This window comes from Aethalodelphis obliquidens, unplaced genomic scaffold, assembly GCF_003676395.1.
Source record: "Aethalodelphis obliquidens isolate GAN/ISIS:26980383/991018 unplaced genomic scaffold, ASM367639v1 scaffold26, whole genome shotgun sequence".
NCBI classification, from domain to species: Eukaryota; Metazoa; Chordata; class Mammalia; order Artiodactyla; family Delphinidae; genus Aethalodelphis; species Aethalodelphis obliquidens.
In genome coordinates, this window is record NW_020837970.1 from 15,506,761 (window position 1) to 15,531,605 (window position 24,845).

Sequence of the window (24,845 nt, forward strand, 5' to 3'; positions counted from 1 at the left end):
ACCAGAGATACACAATATATACACCATGCCATCCACATGAAGCCTTGATCTAATCCAATCACCTCACTACAGATGGGGAGACTGAAGCCCAGATACATAGACTAGCTAGTCCAAAGCCACTTCTGTTACTTTCTTTTTAATTTTTTGAATAAGTAACACAATCATTCTCAACATATACAGTTAATTCTCCTTCTCGTCCTCTCCAGTAACTATTCCACCCATTAAAAATCCTTCCAGAGTTTGTTTATACATACACAAACAAATTCAGAATCTTATTTTTCGGGCTTCCCTGGTGGCGCAGTGGTTAAGAATCCGCCTGCCAATGCAGGGGACACGGGTTCGAGCCCTGGTCTGGGAAGATGCCACAGAGCAACTAAGCCCATGTGCCACAACTACTGAGCCTGCGTGCCACAACTACTGAAGCCCACGCGCCTTAGAGCCCCTGCTCTGCAACAAGAGAAGCCACCGCAATGAGAAGCCTGCGCACTGCAAGGAAGAGTAGCCCCCGCTCACTGCAACTAGAGAAAGCCCGCGCACAGCGGCGAAGACCCAACACACAGCCAAAAAAAAAGAAGAATCTTATTTTTCTCTCTTTTATACCAAATTAACATATTATACATTGATCTTTGCCTTGCCTTTTTTCATGAAGTTCGTGTAATATACAGTATGCAAAAAACCGTCTTTGTTTCTTATTTGCATTGTGTTCCGTGTGGATGTGCCATCATTTTTCTTAACCAGCCCCTTATTTGATGAGTATTTGAGTTACTTCCAATCTTTTGCTATAATGTTGCAATACAGATAAGCTGGCACATATGTCATTTTGCATTCACCCAGCTTATTAACCAAAGAGCTGGAATCAGACCCCACTTCTGACCTGCAGGGCAGCAGTCGTAGAGACTGGGAGTTCTAGAATCTAATGGGCTCACCACTGTACCTGTGTGAACAAGTTACCTCGCCTCCATCCGTTCAATACTACTACTTAGAACCTACCAAATGCTAGGCACTGCACTAGGCTCCAACGATGAAGGTATCCTTGCCTTCTGTCCCCAGAGTGTTCAGTCTGGGATAGACAAGCAGAAGGGACTGCTACAGCACACGGGCAAGTTCAGTGTGCCTTGAAGGCCACCTGACCTCTGTGGGCTTGTTTCCCTGTCTGGTAACAGGGTGGCCAGACCTGCACTGTAGGTGGCGTTCTAAAGGATCAAAACATAATGCTTGCTAAGTACCTAACAGGAAGCAAGGCTCGGAGCAGGTACTCAACAAGGGATAAGCCTAACTCCTGTTCCAGAAGGGGTCTTACTGATGGCAAGGGCAGCAAGGTGTTCTAGGCAAAACACATGACGCTCACTGCCATGCCCGTTCACAACACTTTCCTTACGGAAGGTTGGAATGCACTATTAGTTTTTGAGGCAGCACCCAAGCCCCTAATTATGTCTTAGCCCACTTTTATTGGAGAATGATTTGGCCTTCTCCCACCTTCCAAACACTCTTTCGTACTGTGAGGTATCCTGGGTATATTTCTCATTTGTGTGCACAAGCCCTCATGTTTGAAGTACATCCGAGTTGTCAGTGGAAACCCAGACACATATTTATTAAAGACCCTGGCACAGAAAGGCAAGGATAAAGTTGATTTTGTTGGGATTTCACTGACAGTGTAAAATAATCATTTAAATCATTTAAAAAAAAAAAACCTGAAGGAGAAAAATCACTGAACCTCACATTTGTTTTGTTTACTTTTAAATGTGTTCTATTTCACAATAATACACTTTAAAAAATCTGAAATTCTGGCATCATCTGTTTTGCTTTCCTGGGGGAACAAATGCAGCAGAGAAAAGAAAGAAATGGAAGTCAGGAGTGTAGAGTATTTCCATATTAACAGCAGCCCCAAAAGTGGCTGAGAGGAGGCAAGAGGTCAAAGTTAAGATGCAAGGTTCCACGCATTGCTCTGAAGCCAACGACCTGGCTTTGCACCCAGCACAGCTCCTCAGTACTATGTGACCTTGAGCTAGTTCACTAGCTTTCTGAGCCTCACTTCCCTCATCTGCTAAAGTGGGAATAATCCCATTCATTTTGTAGCGTTTCTGTATAGATTAAGTAAGAACAAATGAGTACCCATGTGCCAGACACCACAACAGTTAAAAACAAACAAAACACATACAAAAGATACTACTTTCTCTCAATACTTAGCAAAGAGATGAAAATCTAGTGCCTTTCCTTTAGAAGCTCAGAGCAGAACAGGAGGCATCAAATTACCCAGCCCCCATCATACTGGGAAGCCAGGCTCCTAGCAGGCTGATTAATGAAGTCTTACTTCACCAGAAGCTCCTTTCATATTCATGCAAGACGCCTGCTTCTAGATGAAAACTATCAGCCAATTAAGGCTCATCCCGGTCCTTGGGAGAGGGTGGGTCATGGCTGGATTTGTGATCTGACTTAACTGTGGGTTTCTCTCCCTAAAATAAGCTCCGGGGCCTCTGAGTTCGGCTCTGGCAGTGTCCCCCTTGCCCACTCAAAGGCGCTTGGCCCCCCAAACCAGGTGGGGAGGGCCTGAAAGATCCAGATGGAATCCAAAGAGTACCAATAGGCGTCCTTCAAGAAACTCTGCTATTTCAGAAGGATGGATAGAAATCCCACCGTGAAAGGAAGCAAGAGCCTGTCGTTACCCAAACCGGGCCGCATCTCTGCCGAGACAGGAGCATAACCAGCTCCCAGCGGCGAGGCCGTGCCTGGGGGGGCTGACTGGCAGTTACAGATGTGTTCCTGCTCCCCAACCCCCAACACACCAGCCACAAATGAGAAGATAAATCTACTATTGTTAACGAACGCAATTTGGAAGTACCAATCTTTTAAAGTGCGAGCCTCAAGAGGGTGATAAAAGACATTATGGGACGAAAAGGCAGAGGGTCAGCTGGTCTGGGGAGAGGCATAAGGTTGAGAGCAGAGAGTACTGGCCAGTTATAGTTTGTCACTCTTTTGTATCATGTCATTAGCTCATGAATTCTCATCTTAACCTCGCTGGGCCTCAGCTTGCTCCTCAGCAAGATGATTCGCAGGTGCTTCCAAATCAGACGTTCTAAGTTGCTGGCTCGGGGGGCCACAAGTCCAGTGTAGGCTACTCGAGCCTCTGCTCAAATGCCACCGTGTCAGAGAAGCCTTCCTGGGTCACCTATCCCCTTTAACACAGCTTTATCTGTCTTCGTGGGACCTATCACACCAGCAGTCATGCCTTTGCTTAACTTACTGATGGGCTCCCTCGACGGAATGGAAGCCCCACATGGGCAGCCCAGATAATGTCCTTGTCCTGTTCACTGCTGTACCCGGAATTTTCAGGAAAGGACCTGGCACAGGGCGGGCATTCAATCAATATGTGGAAACGAATGACCCTCCACAGTATTTTCTATCTTCAGAAATCACCCTCACAACTCTGGCTACCATCAGGCACTAGCTGGCCAGCGCTGCTCATCATCAGGGACATCTATGGACATAATAAGCCTCCTGGGGCTGGCAAGCCATGTGCCCAATACGAGTCTGGTTTCCAGCACAGTGGGCACCTCAAACAGGGATTCAGACCTCGCTGGAGTCTACGGCCACAGGTCAAGTTCAGAGGTGCTTTTTCACTCTCACATCTGACCCTCCTGGGTGTCCACTCCTGACAATGACCACACTGGCCACGGGATCTGAGGGAAGATTCCTGAGTGTCTACAGAGGCCAACTGTCTGCCCTGAACCAAGTCCCCCTCGCTTTTAAGAAGCCAGCATTCCACTTCTCCTCCCAGATTGGCTGCTCTACCTCACCCCACACAGCAGCCCCCGGAGGGCCCTACCCTAGAAGCCTCCCCACACTCCCAGACCACACCTCAACGTACAGACACACCAGCTCTCTTAACCGAGACTCACAAAGGCATGTCTGCGACGGAGTTGCAAACTAGATGGGGGCTCAGAGGAGAACCACTCATCACGGCAGCAGGCCAACCTCTGCAGAGGCTTCTTCGGGCCTCCCAGACAGCTGGGGAGCTTTACTCAAGTCCACGTCTGCCCACTCTTCCTGGGCTGCACCGGGGTACACCCGAATCTCCATGGGGAAAGGGAGACGTGCAGCAGTACAAGGAACGCCCCGAGTGACTGCAATGGCCTGTTCCTGGCCCTCCATATGGAGCAGGCCCCTGTGCCAGAACAGACAGATCCTTCCCACTGGCAGCCAGGCGGGAGGCTGGAGGCCACATGACATCATCACAGCGCCTTCCTGATGCACCCAGCTACAGGGGAGCTGTGCTGGGCTCTGCAAACCGTCAGCGCTGCCCTCCGGCAGGGGGGAATAAAGGGACACTGACTAATCCAAGGAGAGAGGGGCCACCATGCACACCCTAAGGAGGTGATCCCAGAATTAGTGGAGAGGAGAACACTGCTGCATGACCTAGAAATCCTGGGGACTTTACATCTTGACATCACCTGGGATGGACATAATTTGCTCCCCTTCCTCCAGTGAGTCTAGGAAGACTTCCTGGAGGAGACCTCTCAGGAGCTGTTTGGATGAAAGATAAAGGCCTGAGCGGGGCAGACCCAGAAGTCTGTAGCCAGGAGGGAAGTTGAGAGGAAGGAGGGGCTGCTGGCACAGAGCATGAAAGGTAGAGAGCCTCTAACCCCTACCCCACGATGGGAAGGGAGGCCCTGGGGCAGGGGATGTCTGCAGCTTGGCTGACATAGCTCCAGCCCCACCTCAACAAGAAACTGGGGGCTCTGTCCCTTGCTTGGGACCCGTCCTGCCCTCGCCCACCTGCTTGAGCAGCTCCAAGTGAGGTCTCCTTCCGAGGCAGGCAAAGACAGCTCTCCCAAGAAGTATTCCCACCACACACAAGCTCAGACACTGAGCAAGGGCCTTTAGCCGGGCTGGCTCCCCCTCATTCCAGCAGCTCAATCAAGCCCAGGCTGGCTAGAATCTACTTATCTTCAGGGGCTGTCCACAACACACACCTGGCATGAACCTTATTTCTTTCAGTCCTGACAACAGCCCCTGGGAAGCAGGTGTTAGAGTTAGTCACCATTTTACAGATGAGGCAACTGAGGCTTAAAAACGCAACCTACTAGATATCCTCCACCCACAGGGCTCAGCAGTCCCTGGCACAGCCCAGCACATCTGACTGCTTGGCCCTTTGGTCCCCTCCTTTTCACAAAATGCCCACTGGCCTCCGTTCCCTGGAGATCAAGGATGGACCAAGTCCAGCCTTGCTCAATAAATCCCACTTAGCACTCAGCAGCCTCATGAGATACAAGTAAATGAAAACTCACAAGTGTGATGAGCAGGAATCTGGGCACGTGTGAAATGTGTGTGGCCGTGGAGGGTGGGGCTGGCGGGGGGATACAGTGAGCAGGCCAAGGACCGGGTCCCAGCACCCCAGCAGCTTAAATCCTGCATCCTTTCCAATCTCCTGTTTTCCTTGCTCCATTTTCCTCTCTCTTACATCCGCTTCGCTTACTTCTTCCTACCCGCTGTGAAGTTCTGCACCCCGCCTCAATGTGGCGGCTTCCAACTTTGCTTTAGAGAACCCCTTTAGAGCATTCTAAAAATACACAGACTGGGCACCACCCTGGGAGACTGATTCGGAAGTTGGGTAGAGCCTGGGAATTTCTCAAAATGCTCCCCTGGTGGTTCTGACACACAGCTGGGCTTGAAATCTGCCTTACCAACCACATACCTTTCCTCCTGCCTATGTGCTGTGTTTATACATACATACACATATATATATATATATATATATGCCTCCCCAGCTCCACCACAGAAACGGGCAGTAAGTACCAGCTTTCTGTAACCCGCTCCCCATTGTTCATATCCCTTGCCCCCAGCCCAGGACATAAGTAACTAGATTCAATGCACTCTACCTGCTACACGGATACTTACAGAGCGTTCCTAAAGCCCCGTGCATCATCCTGGAGGCTATGCACACAGCCCATGTCAGTGAAAGTGAGCTCCCCTCACCCTCCCCTCCACAGCCACACCATTTGGGCCTGTTGGTGAGGCCAACAGCTCAGGGGAAAGCTGGTTACATTACGTGGGATGGGTCTCTCCTCATGATGCACGCCCCTGAAGAAATCTACAATTAACCCCTTTAAATTTACTATAAGGCTGTGCTCCCCCGCAGCCCCCACTCACTCAGGAATCTCTCTCACTCACTCACGCCTTCTGCAAGAGGCGGCAGAATCCACCGATCCAGACCTTCTGGGCACTTCTGACTGCAGAGTCCTGGCACAACCTTGCTGATGGTGCCCCACAAAAACACACGGGAACACCGGCAGGCTTCTCTCCTCCAGGTTTCCCTCTGGCCCGCACAGATCCTGCCTTTGACTTATATCCAGCCTGAGGGATAAGCAGGAGAAAGTCTCCTCCCCCCGCTGCAATGACCAGCTGAAGTCTATGGCTGATGGAATCCTCTCATCTCAGGTGCTTCTGGGCTATTCCAAGCATCTTCAGGAGCAGCCCAGGAGTTGGCTTTACTGGACCCCAGGGGACGACCTGAGGGAACTTAGGAGGGTCTGTGCACACAGCCTGACCAGGCAGCACCCAGCTGACATGGGGCAACAGACGCTTGATTTGCTGGGGAGCTCAGGCAGACCACTGGATCTTCCCTGCTTATCAAAGAAGGGCTAAGAATGTTCTCCACTCCTAACCATCAACACCAGGGCGAGGAAGATCTTAATAAGGAAAGGGCACTTAATAAGACACAGGCATTTCTCGTATGCCGTGAACTTTCGTAACCAAATTAAAAATAAAATAAGCAACTGACTGGCTCAATATTAAAAAAACAAACAACCCAATCCAAAAATGGGCAGAAGACCTAAATAGACATTTCTCCAAAGAAGACATACAGATGGCCAAGAAGCACATGAAAAGCTGCTCAACATCACTAATTATTAGAGAAATGCAAATCAAAACTACAATGAGGTATCACCTCACACCAGTTAGAATGGGCATCATCAAAAAATCTACAAACAACAAATGCTGGAGAGGGTGTAGAGAAAAGGGGACCCTCTTGCACTGTTGGTGGGAATGTAAACTGACACAGCCACTATGGAGAACAGTATGGAGGTTCCTTAAAAAACTAAAAACAGAATTACCATATGACCCAGCAATCCCACTATTGGGCATATACCCAGAGAAAACCATAATTCAAAAAGACACATGCACCCCAATGTTCACTGCAGCACTATTTACAATAGCCAGGTCACGGAAGCAACCTAAATGCCCATCAACAGACAAATGGATAAAGAAGATGTGGTATGTATATATATATACATATATATATATATGTACACACACACACACACACACACATATACACACAATGGAATATTACTCAGCCATAAAAAGGAACGAAACTGGGTCATTTGTAGAGATGTGGATGGATCTAGAGACTGTCATACAGAGTGAAGTCAGAAAGAGAAAAATAAATATCATATATTAACGCATATATGTGGAACCTAGAAAATGGTACCAACAAACCAGTTTGCAGGGCAGAAACAGAGACACAGATGTAGAGAACAAACGTATGGACACCAAGCGGGGTAAGTGGCGGTGGGGGTGGTGGTGGTGGGAGACTGGGATTGACGTATATACACTAATATGTATAAAATAGATAACTAATAAGGACCTGCTGTATAAAAAATAAGTAAAATAAAATTCAAAAATTCAAAAAAAAAAAAAAGCAACTGACTGGAGGAGTGGTCTCCTAAGTGGATCACCCCCAGAAAATCCATGGGGCCGCAGGAAGTAAACCCTCGGACTTCTAATATTTTTTAACTTAACCTCTTAAATTTTAATTTTTTGGTGGTTCTACAATGTACATATTTAGAGGCAGTGTATGTGAATAATTCCTAACTAAAGGGAGACACACCGGGGCCAGGGCTCAGGTTCAAATTTTTTACCGACACGGGATATAAAACCCAGAAAAACGTGAAGACCACTAGGCTGAGAAGGTGTGAATCAGCCACCCAGAGGCAGGCGCTCACACTGACCCTGGGAAAGCTGAGGACACCAAACCACAGTGGTGTTTCGGATGCTTTGTTTCAGTGGCTTCGTGCTTGGCTCACCAGACCGTGGGTGATGAAAATGACAAGAACGTACAAGGACCATGGCTCCTTCACTCAACCAATACTTCTACAATGCCTGGCACGTGCCAAGTGCACTGCTGAGCCCAAACAGGTCCCATCAATCATGCAGCCTACCGGCTACATGGGGACAGAGATGCCATTTCAAACACACGCAGGAATGTCTAATTACAAACTGAAGCTCTTTGAAGGAAATTTCTATAAGAGTTTTAGAACAAAAGAAGACCTAGAGCTGAGGAGGGATATCGGATGAAGGAGATCATAAAGATGATTAGATGCTAGAGAAGTAATGGTGGCAGCTCCGGAGAGGAGTAGCTTTGAGAGCGTAAACGGTAGTGAGGCCAGCGCAGTGGGAAAGCGGGGTGAGGAGAAAGATGAGACTAAGAGGCAGACCACACAGGACTCTTGTTGGTCTTATTAAGGCTTTTGGGCTTTATCCTAAGGACAATGGTGTATTTTAAGTACAGGGTGACACGATTACACTTGCATTTTGGTAAGATCATTCTAACAAGTTTGAAGCATGGCTTCAAGGGGGCTTTGTGCAGGGGAAATCGGCTGGATGATACTTTCAACTGACAGGATTTGTGATGGAAAGATCACATGTGTGCATGTGGGGAGGATGGAGGAGGTTGCAGAGGCCATGGGTTCCCACTGGACATGCTGAATGTGGGGTGCTCTGGGGACGCTCGCGGGGAGACACTAGGTGCGTCCTGAGCTCAGTCAAGAGGTCAGGCCGGAGATGTTAACAGTAAACGTCAGACCCCAGGCACCACAAAGTACCTGCAGCTGTCAGTGAGGAAGAACAAGATTTTGTGGGGAGGGAATACAGAACAAGAGAGAGCTCAGGGCCTGGGCTTGACTGAGTCCGATACTTCACGGCTGCAGAGAGGAGGGCCAAAGAACCAAAGAAACTGAGGAGTGGCCACAGCTGTAGGGGAAACACTGGAGAAAGGGGGAGGTAATGGGGAACATATCTCATGAAGGTCAAGGGTGGGGATACAGTACTGCTGCTGAGAAGTCATGTAAAAGACAGTGAGGGCTGCTGGGATTTGGGGAGCTGTTTAGGAAGCTGCGGAGGCTGAGATGTGAGAGAAGTGAGGGAAGGGAGAAGGTGGTTAGACAATTCAGGAAGTTTGAATGTAAAAGGGGAGAGATGGCCAGTTGCTAGAGTGAGATAGGAGATCAAGGGACATTTCCTGTCTGCTTTAAGATGGGAGAAACCCCCCAAGCTTGAGAAGGATCCAAAGGAGAGTAGCTAGGTGCCCAGGAGGAAAAAGGTAACTGAAAGGCAGGCACAGGTAAGACCCAAAGGACAGCTGAGCTGGGCACAGGTTTGGTCTAGGAATTTCTTAGGAAACCAGGAAGTTTCCATTTTCTCTGTGAGGGGAAGGTCGTTGGCTGGGAGGGAGGGGGTGGAGGGTTGGTGGGCAGTTTGAGGAGTCGAGTCTGAATTACTCGCTTTAGGTAGTGACCAGGTGTTGCCCAGGAAAAGGGAGAGTCATGTTATTACCCTCAGCAGAAACTACCTATTTAGAATCCAGTGCTGGGGCTGTTCCATGATGTTTAGATGCTAGAGCTACACTCATTAGATGGAGAAACAACACATTTACTGTTGAATTGCTTGTGGGGAAAAACTGGCAAGTTTGAATCTCTAGTTTCTAACCTCTTTCCCCACTGAAACAAATGTTACTTTTTGATATAATGTGTCTGTTGATAATGTAAACTTTTTTTTTTAAGTGAATGCCAACTGTGGTGTCTAGGAACAGACCATAATAACAATGACATCTAATGTTTATCGAGCCCGTACTTTGTGCCAGACTGTGTGGTAGGCACTATTACATTGTCATTTTACAAAGACAAAGCTGGGGGGGCAGTGAGGGTAGAGAGAAGTGGGTGGAGGAACATGCTTGGCGGAGGGCTGCTGGCACAACCAGGAGACTTGGAAGGCATCCATCCAGGCAGGAATTTAGGATAATGATTCCATAATGCTGTGAGAAGGTCTGGGTTGGGAAAGGGCTAGGAGAGCAGCTTGAGAACATAGGACCCAGGATGAGATGGCTTCAAAGCAGGAGGAATCACTACTGACCCTCGGCGGAGAGATTTCACAAAGCTGCAAATGGCATTCCCGCATTCCTCCAAATCAAACCACAAAACATTTGAGTGTGAAGGAACGAGCATTAATATTCATCTTTTAATGTCTTTCCAACATTAACAAGTAATGAAATCAATTTATGGGTCAAAGCCAGCATTTTTTTTTAATGAATATAAAAGTGTTTTATTCCCAGTAAGGGAGCGCACTGTCAGTTTTTCACATAACCTGTGTATGTATCAATATATACATACTGGGTAGTGTTTTAAAACATATTTCTTAGTATAGGAACAAAAAGTTTGAAAGTCACTGATCTCACTCAACACTCCCATTTTAGAGTGGAGAAAACAGAGGCCCAAAGAGGCCAAACAACTGTCCAAGTTATTTAATAGCAAGGCTGGGAAGAGCACCCAAGTCTCTAATAGCTCTCTGGTAATTTCCTCACCAAACTGGAATCTCCAAACGCAAATCCCCCTGGGAAAGATAACCCAGACTTTAATCCACATTAGAGTAAGTGATCGTGGGGTTAAGTAAACTCATCTTTTAGACCTGCCACCTGGAGCAAGTTTTGGTAAAAGGCGGCAACAGATGTGTGCACCAGGGCATCTGTGAAGCTGAAACAAAATAAATTTGAGTGAAAACACAGGGGTTTCAGGGTGTGGCCCAGGAGGCACTCGATGGGGCCCAGTGCCAGTGAACAAAGACATCTTATCTCGTTTTATAGGCTTCGTGTTAACAAATGTCATCAGGACAACTGGTTCTATGCAGGGAGGCTGCTTCCATGTCTGGGAAGGGGGCCCAGGCCAACGGCAGCTTTGTTCATCTAGCTTCAACCCATTTTATTAAATGAAAAGTTCGGAATAACAGATGCCTTCACAAATCTCCATCCCTGCCAGACTCCATCTCTTTAATGAAAACATCATTGTTGGGTATTTATCATTTGTCATATAATTATATTTCAATGTAATATAAGATTCAGACTCAGGTCACTATTTCTCTACTTTGCTAGTGGGAGGAAGGAAGTGGTGATGGGGGACTGGGGGAGGGTACTTCCTAGGAGACTAGAGCACTAGCTAGAGGTGGTGGACAGGTCAAAATGTGTGTGTTGCCTGGGAGGGCATGGTAGCGAACATCTGTAAGGGAGTACCCCCTCTGGACACCAGAGAAATGAGCCTCCTCTTCACCAAGTCATAATTCAGGCTCAACAACTCAGCCAAGCTCATTCGACCAGGGCTCATGACCACTCAGCAACAAGCTCTCTGCTCCTTTCCTAAGTGATACACCAGAGTAGAGGGCAGGCACCGTGGTAACGAGACATCTGATGAGCATCCTACACAATCTCCATAAAAGATCCCCAACAGCCCTGAGGTTTTTTATTTCAATGTGGTAAAATTAATATATAATGAAGCTCTAGACGACCAGCCCCCAAAGCTCAATCAAGGTGCCTGTATTACCTTGAGAGGCTGGTGGTGCAGCAGCGGCCCAGAGAGGGAACTGGGTCTGCAGTTTGCTGTCCTTAAAGTACAGGCGACAGTTATGGGGACTGGGATTCACCCTCTTGGATTTATTGCCTCCTCCCGCGGCCTGGCCAATTTTCTATCCACTCCTTCCGCTTATTAGCTCAGGCACAAGAGGCTAGAGAGGTAGAAAGAAGGGCTCTGGAACTCAAAGCCACTTTGCTGCTAGTACGTTCCCCAGGCAACATGCACGGTGGAAGAGCAGCAGGCCCAAACTAGAGATTCTAGGATTATCTGTGCTTTCCAGTGATCTGTGCTCTGAAGTTCTGATGTCAGCCACCAGGTACACAGCTGCTGCACCTTCCAGACCTCAAAGCTCAAACCGTTGCAGTTCAAAGCTCCTTTTCTCTAGCTCTGAGAAGACATCTAAAACTTAAGGGTAACCATTTAACTACAAGGTATGCAAAAACCTTTTGAAATATCCTGAATATGCAAGATGAAGAATTTCGGTTGGTTACACAGAATAACTTCTGGATAGAAGGGATGCTCAATTTTACACCAGCAACAAGTACGATTTCTCTTCTTATGGATGTTCATGGATTGAGGCTGATTTCCACCAGACATCAACTAGATAAAAGGCACAGGGCTTCCCTGGTGGCGCAGTGGTTGAGGGTCTGCCTGCTGATGCAGGGGACACGGGTTCGTGCCCTGGTCCGGGAAGATCCCACATGCCGCGGAGCCGCTGGGCCCATGAGCCATGGCCGCTGAGCCTGCGCGTCCGGAGCCTGTGCTCCGCAACGGGAGAGGCCACAACAGTGAGAGGCCCGTGTACCACAAAAACAAAAACAACAAAAAAAAGGCACATGTCAAAGGACTTGGAAAGACCCCTAAGGTACCACCCAGAAGAAAGGCTTCTTACACACTTAATAAAAAAATTTAATAATTAAAAAAATTTAAAAACTGAGATCCCAAGGTCCTTCCCCACAATCTATTAAACTAGGGATTACCGAACTTTTTCTGTAAGGGGCAAGATAGTAAACTTTACCTAAAGGCAAAATTGACAATACTAAATAGGCACTTTTATAATGAAAAAAAAACAAATTTCCACAATTCTTTTATTGATAAAATTCAAAACATATAATGAGCACAATTTTTTTCCTAATAAAGGTCCAAGGAGACAAGTATAATTCTTTGCAGGGGGGGAAGGGAGACAACATTTCCCTTAACTGGGATTCAGTGTTCCACATCATCAAACTGATTGCAGTGTTTACATGTACAAATCATTCTTAGCTCGTGATACAAAAACAGGCAGTTCACCCAAAATTTGGCAATGCCTGTGCTAAACCAATGTCCAGGGGTGGAGCCAGGAATCTGCATTCTACATGCGCCCCGATGATTCTGGTGATGGGCCACGTTTGGGACCCAACAGACTATACAATTTTCAAAGTCCTAACTGTGTAACTAAGGACCTCCGGTTTTACAGTGGGAGGAGAACCCAACTCTGCTGCTTACCAGCTGTTTGACCTACTCTCTCAGCCTGGATGATTCACCCTCACAACAGAGGATGTCACCCTGCTTGGCCTATCCTTAAGGAGTTGTTGGGGGATTAAGTGAGATGATCCATGAAGTGTTATTAGTAAACTAGGTCCTGGAAACCAAGGACATGCCAATTCTGTTCAGCTTTTTGTCTGATAATAAAAGTGGGAAATGCATTACACGCACGCTCCCACACACACCACTGCCTGAGTGGCTCCTGCTTATCTTCTCATTCCTCAAAATGTGTCCCCCAACACCTAAAAGACCAGATTCTAACCAGATGTGATGTGCTAACCCAAACTAGGGAAGTGTATGTACGGCCTCCCCCTTAAAACCGACAAGCCAGAGAGCCTCTGATCCTGACCACCCACCTCAGTATCTTCAACCAGGAGGCTGTCCAGTCTTCTCTCTCACAAGGTGGCAATTTTCAAAGCCAAGGAAGAAAAAGCTCTTCCCCACAGTCTCTTACAAGTAAGGGTCCTTCAGGGGAGGGAGTATAGAGGTTGAGTATGCAGATTGGCTGTGATAACATCTTTATGCCTTGATTTCCTGTGTTAATATAAGGATTATAATAGTACCTGCCTCCTAGTGCTGCTGTGGGGACTAAATTAACTGATATGTGTAATCCACTTAAAACTGTACCAGGCATAGCATGGGTGCTATACAAGCATCAGCTATTATTATTGTTGTTCTCTAAACCCTAGAAATGCCCAAAGTTGTGCTGCATCACACCGCCCTCTCTCTCTGAGAATAACACTATCACATACTGAGCACCTGAGGGCCAGATCAAGCCAGTTTTGTCACTGACTCATTAAATAGGATTATTCCCATTTTACAGGTGAGGAAACCAAGGATCAAAGAGGTAGGTTAAGTTAACCGGCCTGAGATCACAGGGGCAGGGCAGTTAACTTATCTTACCTCTGTGACACGAGGAATTTACACTTAGGCCCGTGTGGTTCTACTACCCAGCTCCCCCGTGAAGCCCTCAGGCTCAAAACTACCATAAGCAGCAGCAATCCAGTACCAAAACATAACTGACCATGTCCATATGGAACTCATGCTCAATTTTCTGCCTCTGGATCCCTGGTAGGCTTGCATAAACTGGAGTTAATATCAGCCTACTTGAACCCAATTAGGCAGTAAGTCAGTCTGGAAAACATGATGTGACGTATTCCAAAGGTCAAAGTTAAACCTGGCTTCCTGAGCAGTCTTGGCCGGGCACTGCCATGAAAGCTAGTCTCCATGCAGACGTCTACCAGAGTTTAACCTGTGAGGTGCTTAACCAGCATGGATATCAGCTTTTAAAAAGTCTCAGACAGATGCCGGCGACGCGATGCCTTGCCTGGCTCACAGTCAACAGCCAGAGAAAGGCAGTTAGGATAAAAAAGACATCATTTACTTTTTAAAAAGCAACGCCTTATTCCCTAATCTTTTCGGTTTAGGGTTACATTTACTACTGTGGCTGCCTTCCCCTGGGCAAAAATAAAAGGGGGAGGGGCAGAGAGAGAGCAAGGGGGCCTCCCCTAGCAGCCAGCAGGGCGCTGCAACACCCACCTGAAACACCGAGCGCGACCTACCTTCCCGGAGAGCCCAGCCCCGGAGGGCGTTTCCCCAACGCATCAACTCGTCCCTCCCGGCTAAGCGGCTGCTGTCCTCCGCTTCAGTCAGGGCCGCTAGAGTCGCGTGCGCCCCCCCCCAAAAGAAACCTCATGTTTAATTTCTCCCCCCACCCTCCTATCAGTTCCGCAGAAAGAGCAAACACCAGGGCGATCCGTTCGTCTTTAGGGCCACACTGAACTACGTCTAAAACGCCTGCAGGAGGAAGGACGAAATACTGGCGAGAAGAGGGGCGGGGGAGGCAGGGAGCGCGCTGGGGGGTGGGGGGAGCACTCGCCGGGAGGATCGTCGCCCTCCCGGAGCAACGGCCGCCGCAACGCTCCAGCAGAGCCTCAGGCCGTTGGCAAGGGGCGGGGACCCCCATCGGGGCCCAGAGCACAACTGGGGGTCCCCGGAGCCCGCTCCCCCTGCTGCCTCCACGTCCGGGGCCGTCGGGGCGATGGCGCAAGTCTGCGCCCCCCCCACCCAGGGACAACAGCCACGGTGACAAAATGGCAGCCCGGCGCCCGGCAGTCGTGCCACAGGCGAGCAGGGCCCCGGCGGCCGCCCCTGCCCCCCAGTAACGCCTCGGCGCCCTTCGGGCTCGGCCTCCGGCAGGCCTGGCCGTTACAAAAACAATAATAATAAATAAAACACCTCGAGCTCCAAACCAGCTCGGGAAGCCAAAAGGCCCGCCCTGGGGCCAGTCCGGCGCGCCCGCGCCCCGACCCGCACGCGCGAGGCCCGGCCGCCGGGTCGCCCGGCCGCCGGCCCGCGCCCTGCGCCGCATGGAGCCCGGCGCCCGCATTAGGAGCCCCGCGCTCGGCGCCGGCCGCGCCATGGGGGAGGGGAGGGGCGGGCCGCGCGAGACCCGGGAAACATGGCTGCTTGTCCTATTTCGGCGTCGCGGCGTGGCCACCAGCCCCCGGATCAGAGTTGGGAGAGGCTCCGAAGGTGGGTGTGTGGGGGCCCTGGGGGGAGCACGGCAGGGAGGGGTGCAGGGGGCGCTCTCTGGGAGCTATTTGTCTTAAGAACGTTTAAAAAACCGAGTTTCTCCTCCCTCACCCCTTTTGTCCCTCATTAGCTAGCTTTCTCCCCCTCCTCCGCAAACGGACAGAAAGTGCCCCCTCCACCCCTACCCGCGCCCCACCCCGCCTCAAGGTAGGGGGCAGGCGTGTGGGCCGGGAGACTCGAAGGCGAGGGGGCGTAAGCGTGAGAAATCGCTCCCAGTTCGGCGCGGCGCGCTCCCCTCCCCCAGCACACACTCGGGAAGTTTAAAGAGCCGGTTCGACCCGCTTTCGATCTCGCTCCCAGTTGGCCAGCAGCGGCGATAGGGTTGGCCGGGCGAACCGCGCCTCCGCACCCTCCCTCCGCGACCCCGGCCCCCTACTTGGCGCCCTTCCCCCTCCGCACGGGGGGCTTCCGGAAAGTACGCGGGAAGCCCGCGGCTCCGGCCCCCTCCCCCATCACCACACCCAGCCCCCCAATCCTCTGGCTCGGGGTCCAAGCTGGGATGAAACCGGCCAGAGAAAGGCAAACCGCCGGCAAATTGTTCGCGGAAACTCCAGCGTCCTCCGGCGGGCAACCCCTCCCCTCCCTCCGCCACCCCCTCCCCGCCCTGCGCGCCATAAGGCATTGCACGTCTACAGTCCACAGCTGCGTTATGATGGGGGGGGCACAAAAAGGATCTTGTTTTCAAAAGTCTCACTCAGGTTTGGGGGAGGAAGTAGAGAAAAGAGGAAGCAAGGCCTGCCTGCGCCAGGAATTCGGGTTTTAACGGGCTGGAGGGGCGACAGGTCAGCGCACAGTGCTACCCCAAACTCCCAACTCTGTGGAACCCTGGCTACAGGGCTGGGGTGAGGGGTCCTCCCGCCCGCGCTCCGCTGGTCCCCGGAGGGGCCACGAGAGGAGTCAGCCAGCGTCTCCGCCCCAGACCCGGGGTCTCCTCCGCTGAGCCTCCAACTCACATAAAACAGTGTTTGAAAGCGAGAGGGAGACAAAAACGGGCGTTCGAGTAACCCACCCTCACCTTTCCCCTCCTCGGGGGTAGGCTTTTGCCCGAGCCTCCCAGTTCCCATCGGTTTAAGTTTCCTCCGGCCGTACTCCCGCTACTGCCCAATCAATAACGGCGACGGGAAGGCAAACTCCCATCCCGGAGCTGCGTGTCTGCTAAGCCCGCATAAATCTGGACCCAGCCAATACCCACCACAGGCACCAGCTCTGGGCAGCTCGCGTCCTGACAAAGTTTCCTGGGCCCATTTATTAACTGGGCGCCGAATGGCTGCCAAGGAGCCCACCTTAGAGAAAGACGGGCCGGGGGTCGGGGCCGGGGGGGGGCGGCCAGGGCTCAAAGCCTAGCATCTTAGGGAGGCCGGAAGGAGCAAGGGCGAGGGGGGACCGGGACATAGCCTTTGGGTAACTTGCAGTAGCGATCGCGCGAGGTGGGGAGGCGCGGGGATTATCTGTGCCTTTGCACGTTCGAAAATCCCTCCCCCCGTCTTCCAATTTATCCTCCCTTCGGAAGGAAAGGAAGAAACATCAGCATCTGGCCCGAAGGTGGGGTGGAAAGAGTGAGGGAGAAAGAGGAGGAGAGGAAGGGAGGCAGAGAAAGGGAGGGAGGGAGAGAAAGGGCGCGTTCACGAACACTACAAAGTTACAAATATGGCTCCCCCGTCTCTCGCCTCATCACTGCAAAGAAATGAAGACGCACTTTAAACTCGAGCCATTCCCAACTCCACTGCAGCCCCCTCCCCACGCGCTCTCCCCAGGGGCCTCGGCCCACATTTATCAGAAACTAAACCGGACTCGCGAAGCCCAAAACTTATTGTGTGTGTGCGAGCGAGCGAGCGAGCGAGAGAGAAAGGGAGGGGGAAGGCGCGGGAGGGGGGCGGAAGGGGGGATTCATTTATAAAATATAAAACCCCCTTTTTTTGTTGTTAAATCCAGGAGGCAGCCCCTCTCCTCCTCCTCTCTTGTTAATCTTTCCCTCAGACGGAGTCACGGGAGCAGCGAGCTCAGAGGGTTATTTTGCCTCATTCTCTCCGACCCAAACGCGTGCGCCCGCCGGCCCCCGATGGGTGCACACTCTCGCACCCACACTCGCACACGCGGGAGCACACGCACAGGTAGTCACACACCAAGGGCAGCGGCGGCGGCAGCCAGAACATGCTCGGCTGGCACTGCAACCCCCCAACCTTGCAATTCATTTACAGTCCGACCCCCAAACCCACATCTCCCGGGCGCCCCCCTCAAAAAAAAGTGCCTCCCCCCAACGCGCGCACACACACACACACACACACACACACACACACACACAAAGTAGGAGAATGGACCGACAGAGATATTTTTGGCAAATGCTCACATCAGAGGGCGTCCTGTTCCGCAGCTCTAAATGAATCCGTTTGTCCATGTCCATCTCTCGCGCTCTCTCTCTGCAGAGGCTCCCGCGCCGGCGGAATTCAATCAATAAACCCCGAACCCACGGCCGCGCGTTTTAGGACTTTGAAGGCTCAACCAGCTCCGCTCGGTTCTCGAGCCCCCAGCACCCGCGGCGCACACTAACCTGATCACCGTGGAGGCGGGATTGGCAGCCCGGAAGAGTGGCAGCAGCCTTAGCCAATCGCCGCCGAGGGTCTCCGGGCAACAGCGAATGGTGGCGGAGGCGGGGGGGAAGGGACCAATGGGCGGGCTGCGCAGCCGGCCAGGGAGGCTCAGCCATTTGGTTGTGGTGCCGGAGACGGACCCCTTTAGATTTCGGGGCGGCTGAGGAGCGCGGCGGCAGCTCGGCGGCTGAGCAAGGGGGGTGGGCGGAATGTAGGGGGAAGGGAAGGTGACTGTGCCTGGAGGGCCGAGCCGCCCGGCCTCGCCAGCCCGCCGCCGCCTCAGCGTTTGGCCGGGGGCGGGGCCGCAGGTGCGTTATACGAAAGGGAGGGGCGCGGCCGAAGGGGCAGGGGGTCGGGGTCCGCGCCGGGCCAAGGGCTTCGTGGGGTTGCCCCGGGCCTGACCGCGCCGCACGACCGGGTTGTGGAAAGAGGCAGACGGCGAGAGGTCTGGGGGCCGCGGACTGCCCGGCGGGCGGGCAGATGAAAGGCCTGGAAAGAGGGGAGGGGTCAAGGGTGCGGTGGGGGGAGGGGCTGGTCATTTTCTGGGTCCAGCGGGCAGAGCTAGTGGAGCGTGGCTGCTGCCCCCCATCTCCTCTACGGGTTCCCACCCCCGGGCTGCGGCTCACAGCCCGCGCGCCCCTTCGCCTCCCGCCTCGTCGTAGTCCAGCCGTGGCCATCGCAGCCCCTTGAATACATAAGTAAATAAAAAGCAAGATGCGTCCACTTCTGGATGACTTGCCTTGCGGTCTCGACCCTCTCCATGGAGAGGCATTTCAGTTTGCATGTCAGCTTGGAAGGAGTGATCACCAAGAGGCACCCGGGGTTTTGTTTAATCAATAAATGAGTGAAGACCATGGACTAAGAATTGATGCTGAATACTTTGAATATTTTAGAAAATGGAAAGGGAAGGTGCTAGTAACTCCTGGTTTTCTGGACCGAACATAATTTATGGGCTTTATAGACCTAGTGAAAGAAAACGGCGCACAGTTTATTTTAATTGTCCACCTGAGTCATTTGGTTCAATCTGGGCTGCCAAAGAGGCTCTATTTGGAGCACTTTCTCCAAGTTTTACGGTTTGCTTGCTTTCGGTTTTTTGAATCACATTAGTTGTAAGAGACCTTAAAGCCTTAATTCCCACTTGGTTAACAACTTATGGCCAGTTCTAGGACTGTGTTGTGTACTGCGTTGGCTGCCTATGTCTGTTAACAAATCACGGGGATTGTTGTCAACAGGACAGATACATCTCCACACAACTGTTTTTCGATTCTTTTATTTCTACACGTCTACACTCTTCCTCATGCACTTCAAGGTAGTTCTTTTGCATACATTGTGTTTATTTTTCAGGGACATGGGTTCAAGGGAGAGATAAACCAATATGTATGTTGCAAGTTTGAAATATTGTTACATAACACCAATACAGTTTCATTCTTGAGCATACAAAGTTTAGGAGGAAATAAAAAGTGACAGTGTAAATAAAAGGCACATATAGAATGCTTACACTGGGGAAGAAACTGTAGTAACTTTAATATTGTAACCCGATGGATTGCAAATGTGAAATCCTGCAACTAAGCATTTTACTCAGTAAATTCTTCTTTCAGACAAAATATTAAGTGGAATTGGAAAAGTGATCATGTATACTCTGAGTAGCTATGAAATGCAAAATAAAAATGGAAAGCCATTGTTTTATTTCATCTGCATATAAATAGTATGGGGTAATTTATTTGACTTGTTGCCTTAGCTGACATCAGTCTTCCTCAGTTTTGTTAATCTTATTGAGGCCAATTTGTGGAGCTGGAATTTATAATTTTTAAAATTGGCTTCGTTATAAAACATACAGGGACCCCAAAGTTCCTCTCTTTACCAGAGTCAGCTGTTATTTCTGGATATGGTGTTTAAGGTTGTTTCAAAACAGCTTTTCATCAATCACATTTAGCCAATATGATGTCTAGAATCTATATAGCACAGGAGTCCTGAAGTTTATGTTCTCTCTGGTGGTAAATGCTCATCTTCAATTAAAAATTTTAACCACAACTAAGTCCACGCCGCTAGCAATGTGATATGGCAGGGTACCTTTCCAGAGAAGTAATCCTTTAAAAGCCAACCAATCAAATGCAGAGATAGCCCCCATCCAGCTCTGCTAAAGGGAAGCAAATAGCTCATTTTATCGTACAAAGACTGGAGAGGATGACTTGGAAGCCCAAACCCCCCGTTAAAAAATGTACAGGAACAAATTAGAATGGAAAAAGTCATGACTTGATTACTACTCAAAATGTTAAACCTAACGGTTGTTTTTAGATAACAGCTTTTGTACTGGTTTTAGAAAATCGAAAGAAGGCTTCACTGGATGTCAATCATTACAGAAGCTGAAATATTCAAAAAGTGTATTTAGCCAATTGAATACTTAACTTCCCATCTTTCCAACATACTTTGAAAGGAGAGATTTTTCTCTCACTTTCACAAATAGATTTCTTTGTAGTTTATTTCTCAGAAAATTTTAGTGATTTTGATTTTTGTTATTATCAAAAGGAAATAGGAATATAGCTCAGCCAAAGCTGAGCCATTTGCCCCAGGCTACTTAACCAAACATCCAAACAAACAATAACAACAAACACTGCCCTTACAGTCCCTATTCTACAGAGCTGTTTCTTAAATTGCACTTCATTGCATATTATAGGAAATAAATGCCCTTGAATGGCTCTGAATATCAGACATATAGTAAGAAAAGAAGCCCCATATCAAGGAATATGGGCTGAATTTTGAGGTGGAGTGGGAAGAAGATGAGTTCCTAACTCCTGAGAGATTCTACAATGGGAGTTAGGTTATGAAAGATGTCGAGTCTGTAACTTGCAGAACTGGATTTGATTCACACTGAGAAGAATAAATGAGATGCAGTTCAAAGGTTTGAGCCCCTAGGGAGAAATGGCCTTCAAGTAAGGAGAGAGATCTTCCTGCCTTACATAATATTTTCCTTCAAGAACCATTCCAAACAAATGAGCAGCCCATCTTATTCTTTAAGAGGTATAAGCAATGGGTGTCCTTAGCCTCTTGATACATTTTGGAAAACACTGTTTTATAAATAACCCACATTGATGTTTCTGCCATTTTAACTCATTTGCCCTTGTTTGGTCTCTAAAGATGGAGACCCTCTGGTTAGCATCCTTTTATGAGTCAAGTTAATGTATTCACAAGTTCAACTTTTTGTTCTTCAGCTTGAATCACATACACTGGAACCTGGCCATAGTACTTTTTCACCTACATCATGGTTCTGCTGCCTGGACCCCAAAAGACAATGATATGGAAAGACTCCAGCTTAATTATGTTCTCTTTTGTCTTTCTATATAAATAGCTTTTAGAAATGTAGATTATTCTTTTTTTCCTCTTGTTTTTTAAAACTGTAGATTGTTCTTTTGAAATTCATGGTAACAAATGTGAAGACTACTGCATTTTGATTTTAATAGCAAAGGCATGTTGAGGTCCAGGATTTAAAAAGTTAACCATTCTTAATTCTTTTGCTTAATAAAGCATTGGATGATTTTATCTCTCAAATTATTGAATAGTTACCTTATCAATGCATTGGTCATGGAGAAAAAGCACTGTCATTATGAAATATATAATGAAAATAGTCATTATATGTGATTTTAAAAATTAATAGTAAAAATCATAAAAGCAGCTTAAAGATAGCTTATAGATAGAAAAATACCTATCATCTATATACTTGTTAGAAACCCACTAGAAATGTTGTGAGTCTGTTTCTTAAATATATTTATTAAGGGTAATTTGGTATTAAGGGTAATTAAGAGGAAAGTTTGTATACCACTCACCAGGAAGAAAGCCATAGCTATAATCTCTTATTTTTAGTAGTAATTATGGCTATAAAGGAAAAAAAATAGATGCCTTAAAGACAAATAATGGGATAAGGAGCCATAGAATAAGACTGACTGAGGACAACCTAGGTTGAAAAAATAGAAATACAATTAATTTAGAATCTACAAATTCATTTTAATCTATCTGGGGTTGAAGTTTACCTCTATGAAGAAAAGAGTACTAATGTCTATTAAGATGGAAGAGGTAGAGAACAGATTTTCTAAGAGCTTTTAATATATTTACTATCTGCAACTAGTGTTTCTAAGTTTAAGCATGCCTGGTGAAACTGTCCTCTCAGATTACCTACTTTGTAATGGCAGTTGTTATTTGTACATATAATTACTTATATGTAATTCTTCTTAGAGATGAATTTAATGCATTCTGAGAAATTAGTAATTTAAAAATTATTTCTAGTGGAAATATTAGGTCCTCAGGAGAGTATACCTATAACCTGAACTTCCTCTGAAAATTCTGAATTCTAGCAAGTTGAATATAAAAATTACACCCAATGCACTTGACCAAATGAGTCATATGACGACTCTTAGCCAGCAAAGGAACACTGTCCTCTGAAATAATTTTGTATGCCTTATTGTATAAGAGAATTATATCACTTATACGTATGTTTATTCAAAGGCAACTTGAGTAAGGGTGACAAATACTTTTCACTAGGCTGGACCAACTCATTATGTCTATATTCACGTTCATGAGCAGAAGCAAAGCTATAGATGAGGCAGAATAGCAGGTAAATAGCAAGCACGTTGATCACAATGTGGTAGCACTTTTTATAATAGCTAAAGAAAGAAACAAAGAATATATTCATATACCCAGGAAAAAAGTCTAGGAAAGTATGCACCAGAAAATGTTAAAAAATTTTTTTTACAAAGGTTCTCTGTGGGTGATGAGGTTACACTGTTTTTTGTTTTTGTCTATATTTTCTAAGTTTTTCAGTTGATAAATAATTTTTGCAATAAGAAAAAGTTATTTTAATGGAAAATACAGGTATAACAGATTTGGGGGATGCTTGTGCTAGTAGGATTTCTTAGCTGCAGACAATGGAAACTTTCCCTGACCGATACAAACAGTAGGCAATTTCTTATAATCCTGTCACAAACCAAAGAACAAGGTACAGGAAAAGAGCAGGAAGTGGGAAGCTGGGCAGCCTGGAGCAGCCAAGATGGTACTCCAGGTATAGTCTACAGAAGACCCCCCATACCTTGGAAGTCATCTCTAGGCTGTGGACTCTGCACCCCTCCATTGCCGCGAATGATCTTTCAGGAGCCTTCATTTTTGTGTCACTCCCTCAAGTTTCAGAGCCCTTGGCAGGAATATTTGCAGATGCCCCAGCTGTCCGGGGAAAAGATTATCTGACCCCTTTAGCTCCTACAGTGGGGTGTGTGACCCTGCCTCCCATCTATTTTAGGATTCTGCCCAAAGAGTATTCTGATGCTAGGTGACCAAAAGCAAAATCCACTAAAGTGTTCTGATTAAACCATACTCTGAAGGTTTCCTAATGATCCAAATTAGCCTTGTCTGAGCTCCTCCCCTGCTCACTGCTGTTTACGAGGAAGAGACATGCTATAGTCTGAATGTTTGTGTACCTCCCCCTACAGTTCATATGTTGAAATCCTAATCCCCAAAGTGTTGGGTTTAGGAGGCGGGGCCTTCTCCTTCAGGAGGTGACTAAATCTTTATCCCTCATGATTGAGATTTGTGCCCTTATTAAAGAGGCCCCACAGAGCTCCCTAGCCTTTCTGCCATGTGAGGACACAGTGAGAAATCTACAACCTGGAAGACAGCCTTCACCCAACCATGCTGGCACCTGACCTCGGACTCCCAGCCTCCAGAACTGTGAGAAATAAATGTTTCTTTTCATTTGTAAACCACCCAACCTGTGGTATTTTGTTGTAGGAACCCAAACATACTAAGACAAGACTGCATCACCTATCTAGGATCAACCTAAAACAGAGCTAATATCTGAACTCTGATTTCCTTTCAGATGCTTCCCTCTCTAGACCCTAGGCCAGAAGAAACAATGTACTGTTGTTGATGTCAATGAAATACTTAACAAATCCGAGCTGGTAATAACTCTAAGACTTTGAGAAGAAGGATGCCCAGTAGAGATAATTGATTTTACATTACAAGGAATTTAGTCCTAAGGGTTATGCTAAAGATGAGAATAACCTACAAGTCATTTGTCATGAATAAATGCAAAGATCTCTGGATATCTTGTGGTATAAGATCTTGAGTAGTGATATATTACTGCTGATGGGTTTCTATCTGCTGCTTTGAGCGTATTTTCAGGCTCAGGTGCAGAACTAAGCTGAGGGGTATGAGATTTGTAGTAAAAAATTATTCGAAGTAGGCAAGTGGTCATAGACTAAGGGTTCACAATAGGATGCAGTCACTTTAAGGACAATTTTGAAGAAAAAATGCTGATGGTGAAAGAAATGCAAAAACCACAAACACATCAAAGAGGTTCATATTCCTGGGAACAAAAAGGAAGGTCGGAAAGGATCTGCTTATAGAAAACATATTAATCTTGGGACGCTGTCCTTTTGCGTCTTGCCCCCCATCATTTCAGGTCACTTAGCTTAGACTGCTT

General features: G+C 48.1%; 1 protein-coding gene across 3 annotated transcripts in view; it reads right to left on the reverse strand.

Moving 5' to 3' along the window:
* The window catches only part of ANP32A (acidic nuclear phosphoprotein 32 family member A), a 39,684-nt gene extending 21,239 nt beyond the window's left edge, over positions 1 to 18,445 (reverse strand). For all 3 annotated transcript variants that reach the window (XR_003436420.1, XM_027123448.1, XM_027123447.1), the window contains exon 1: positions 18,139 to 18,445. Coding sequence is in view for 2 of the 3 variants with exons in the window: in XM_027123448.1 (XP_026979249.1) it covers positions 18,139 to 18,192 (54 nt within the window). In the remaining variant the exon portion in view is untranslated. The remainder of the gene's footprint in view (positions 1 to 18,138) is intronic.
* Between the last annotated feature and the right edge of the window lie 6,400 nt (positions 18,446 to 24,845).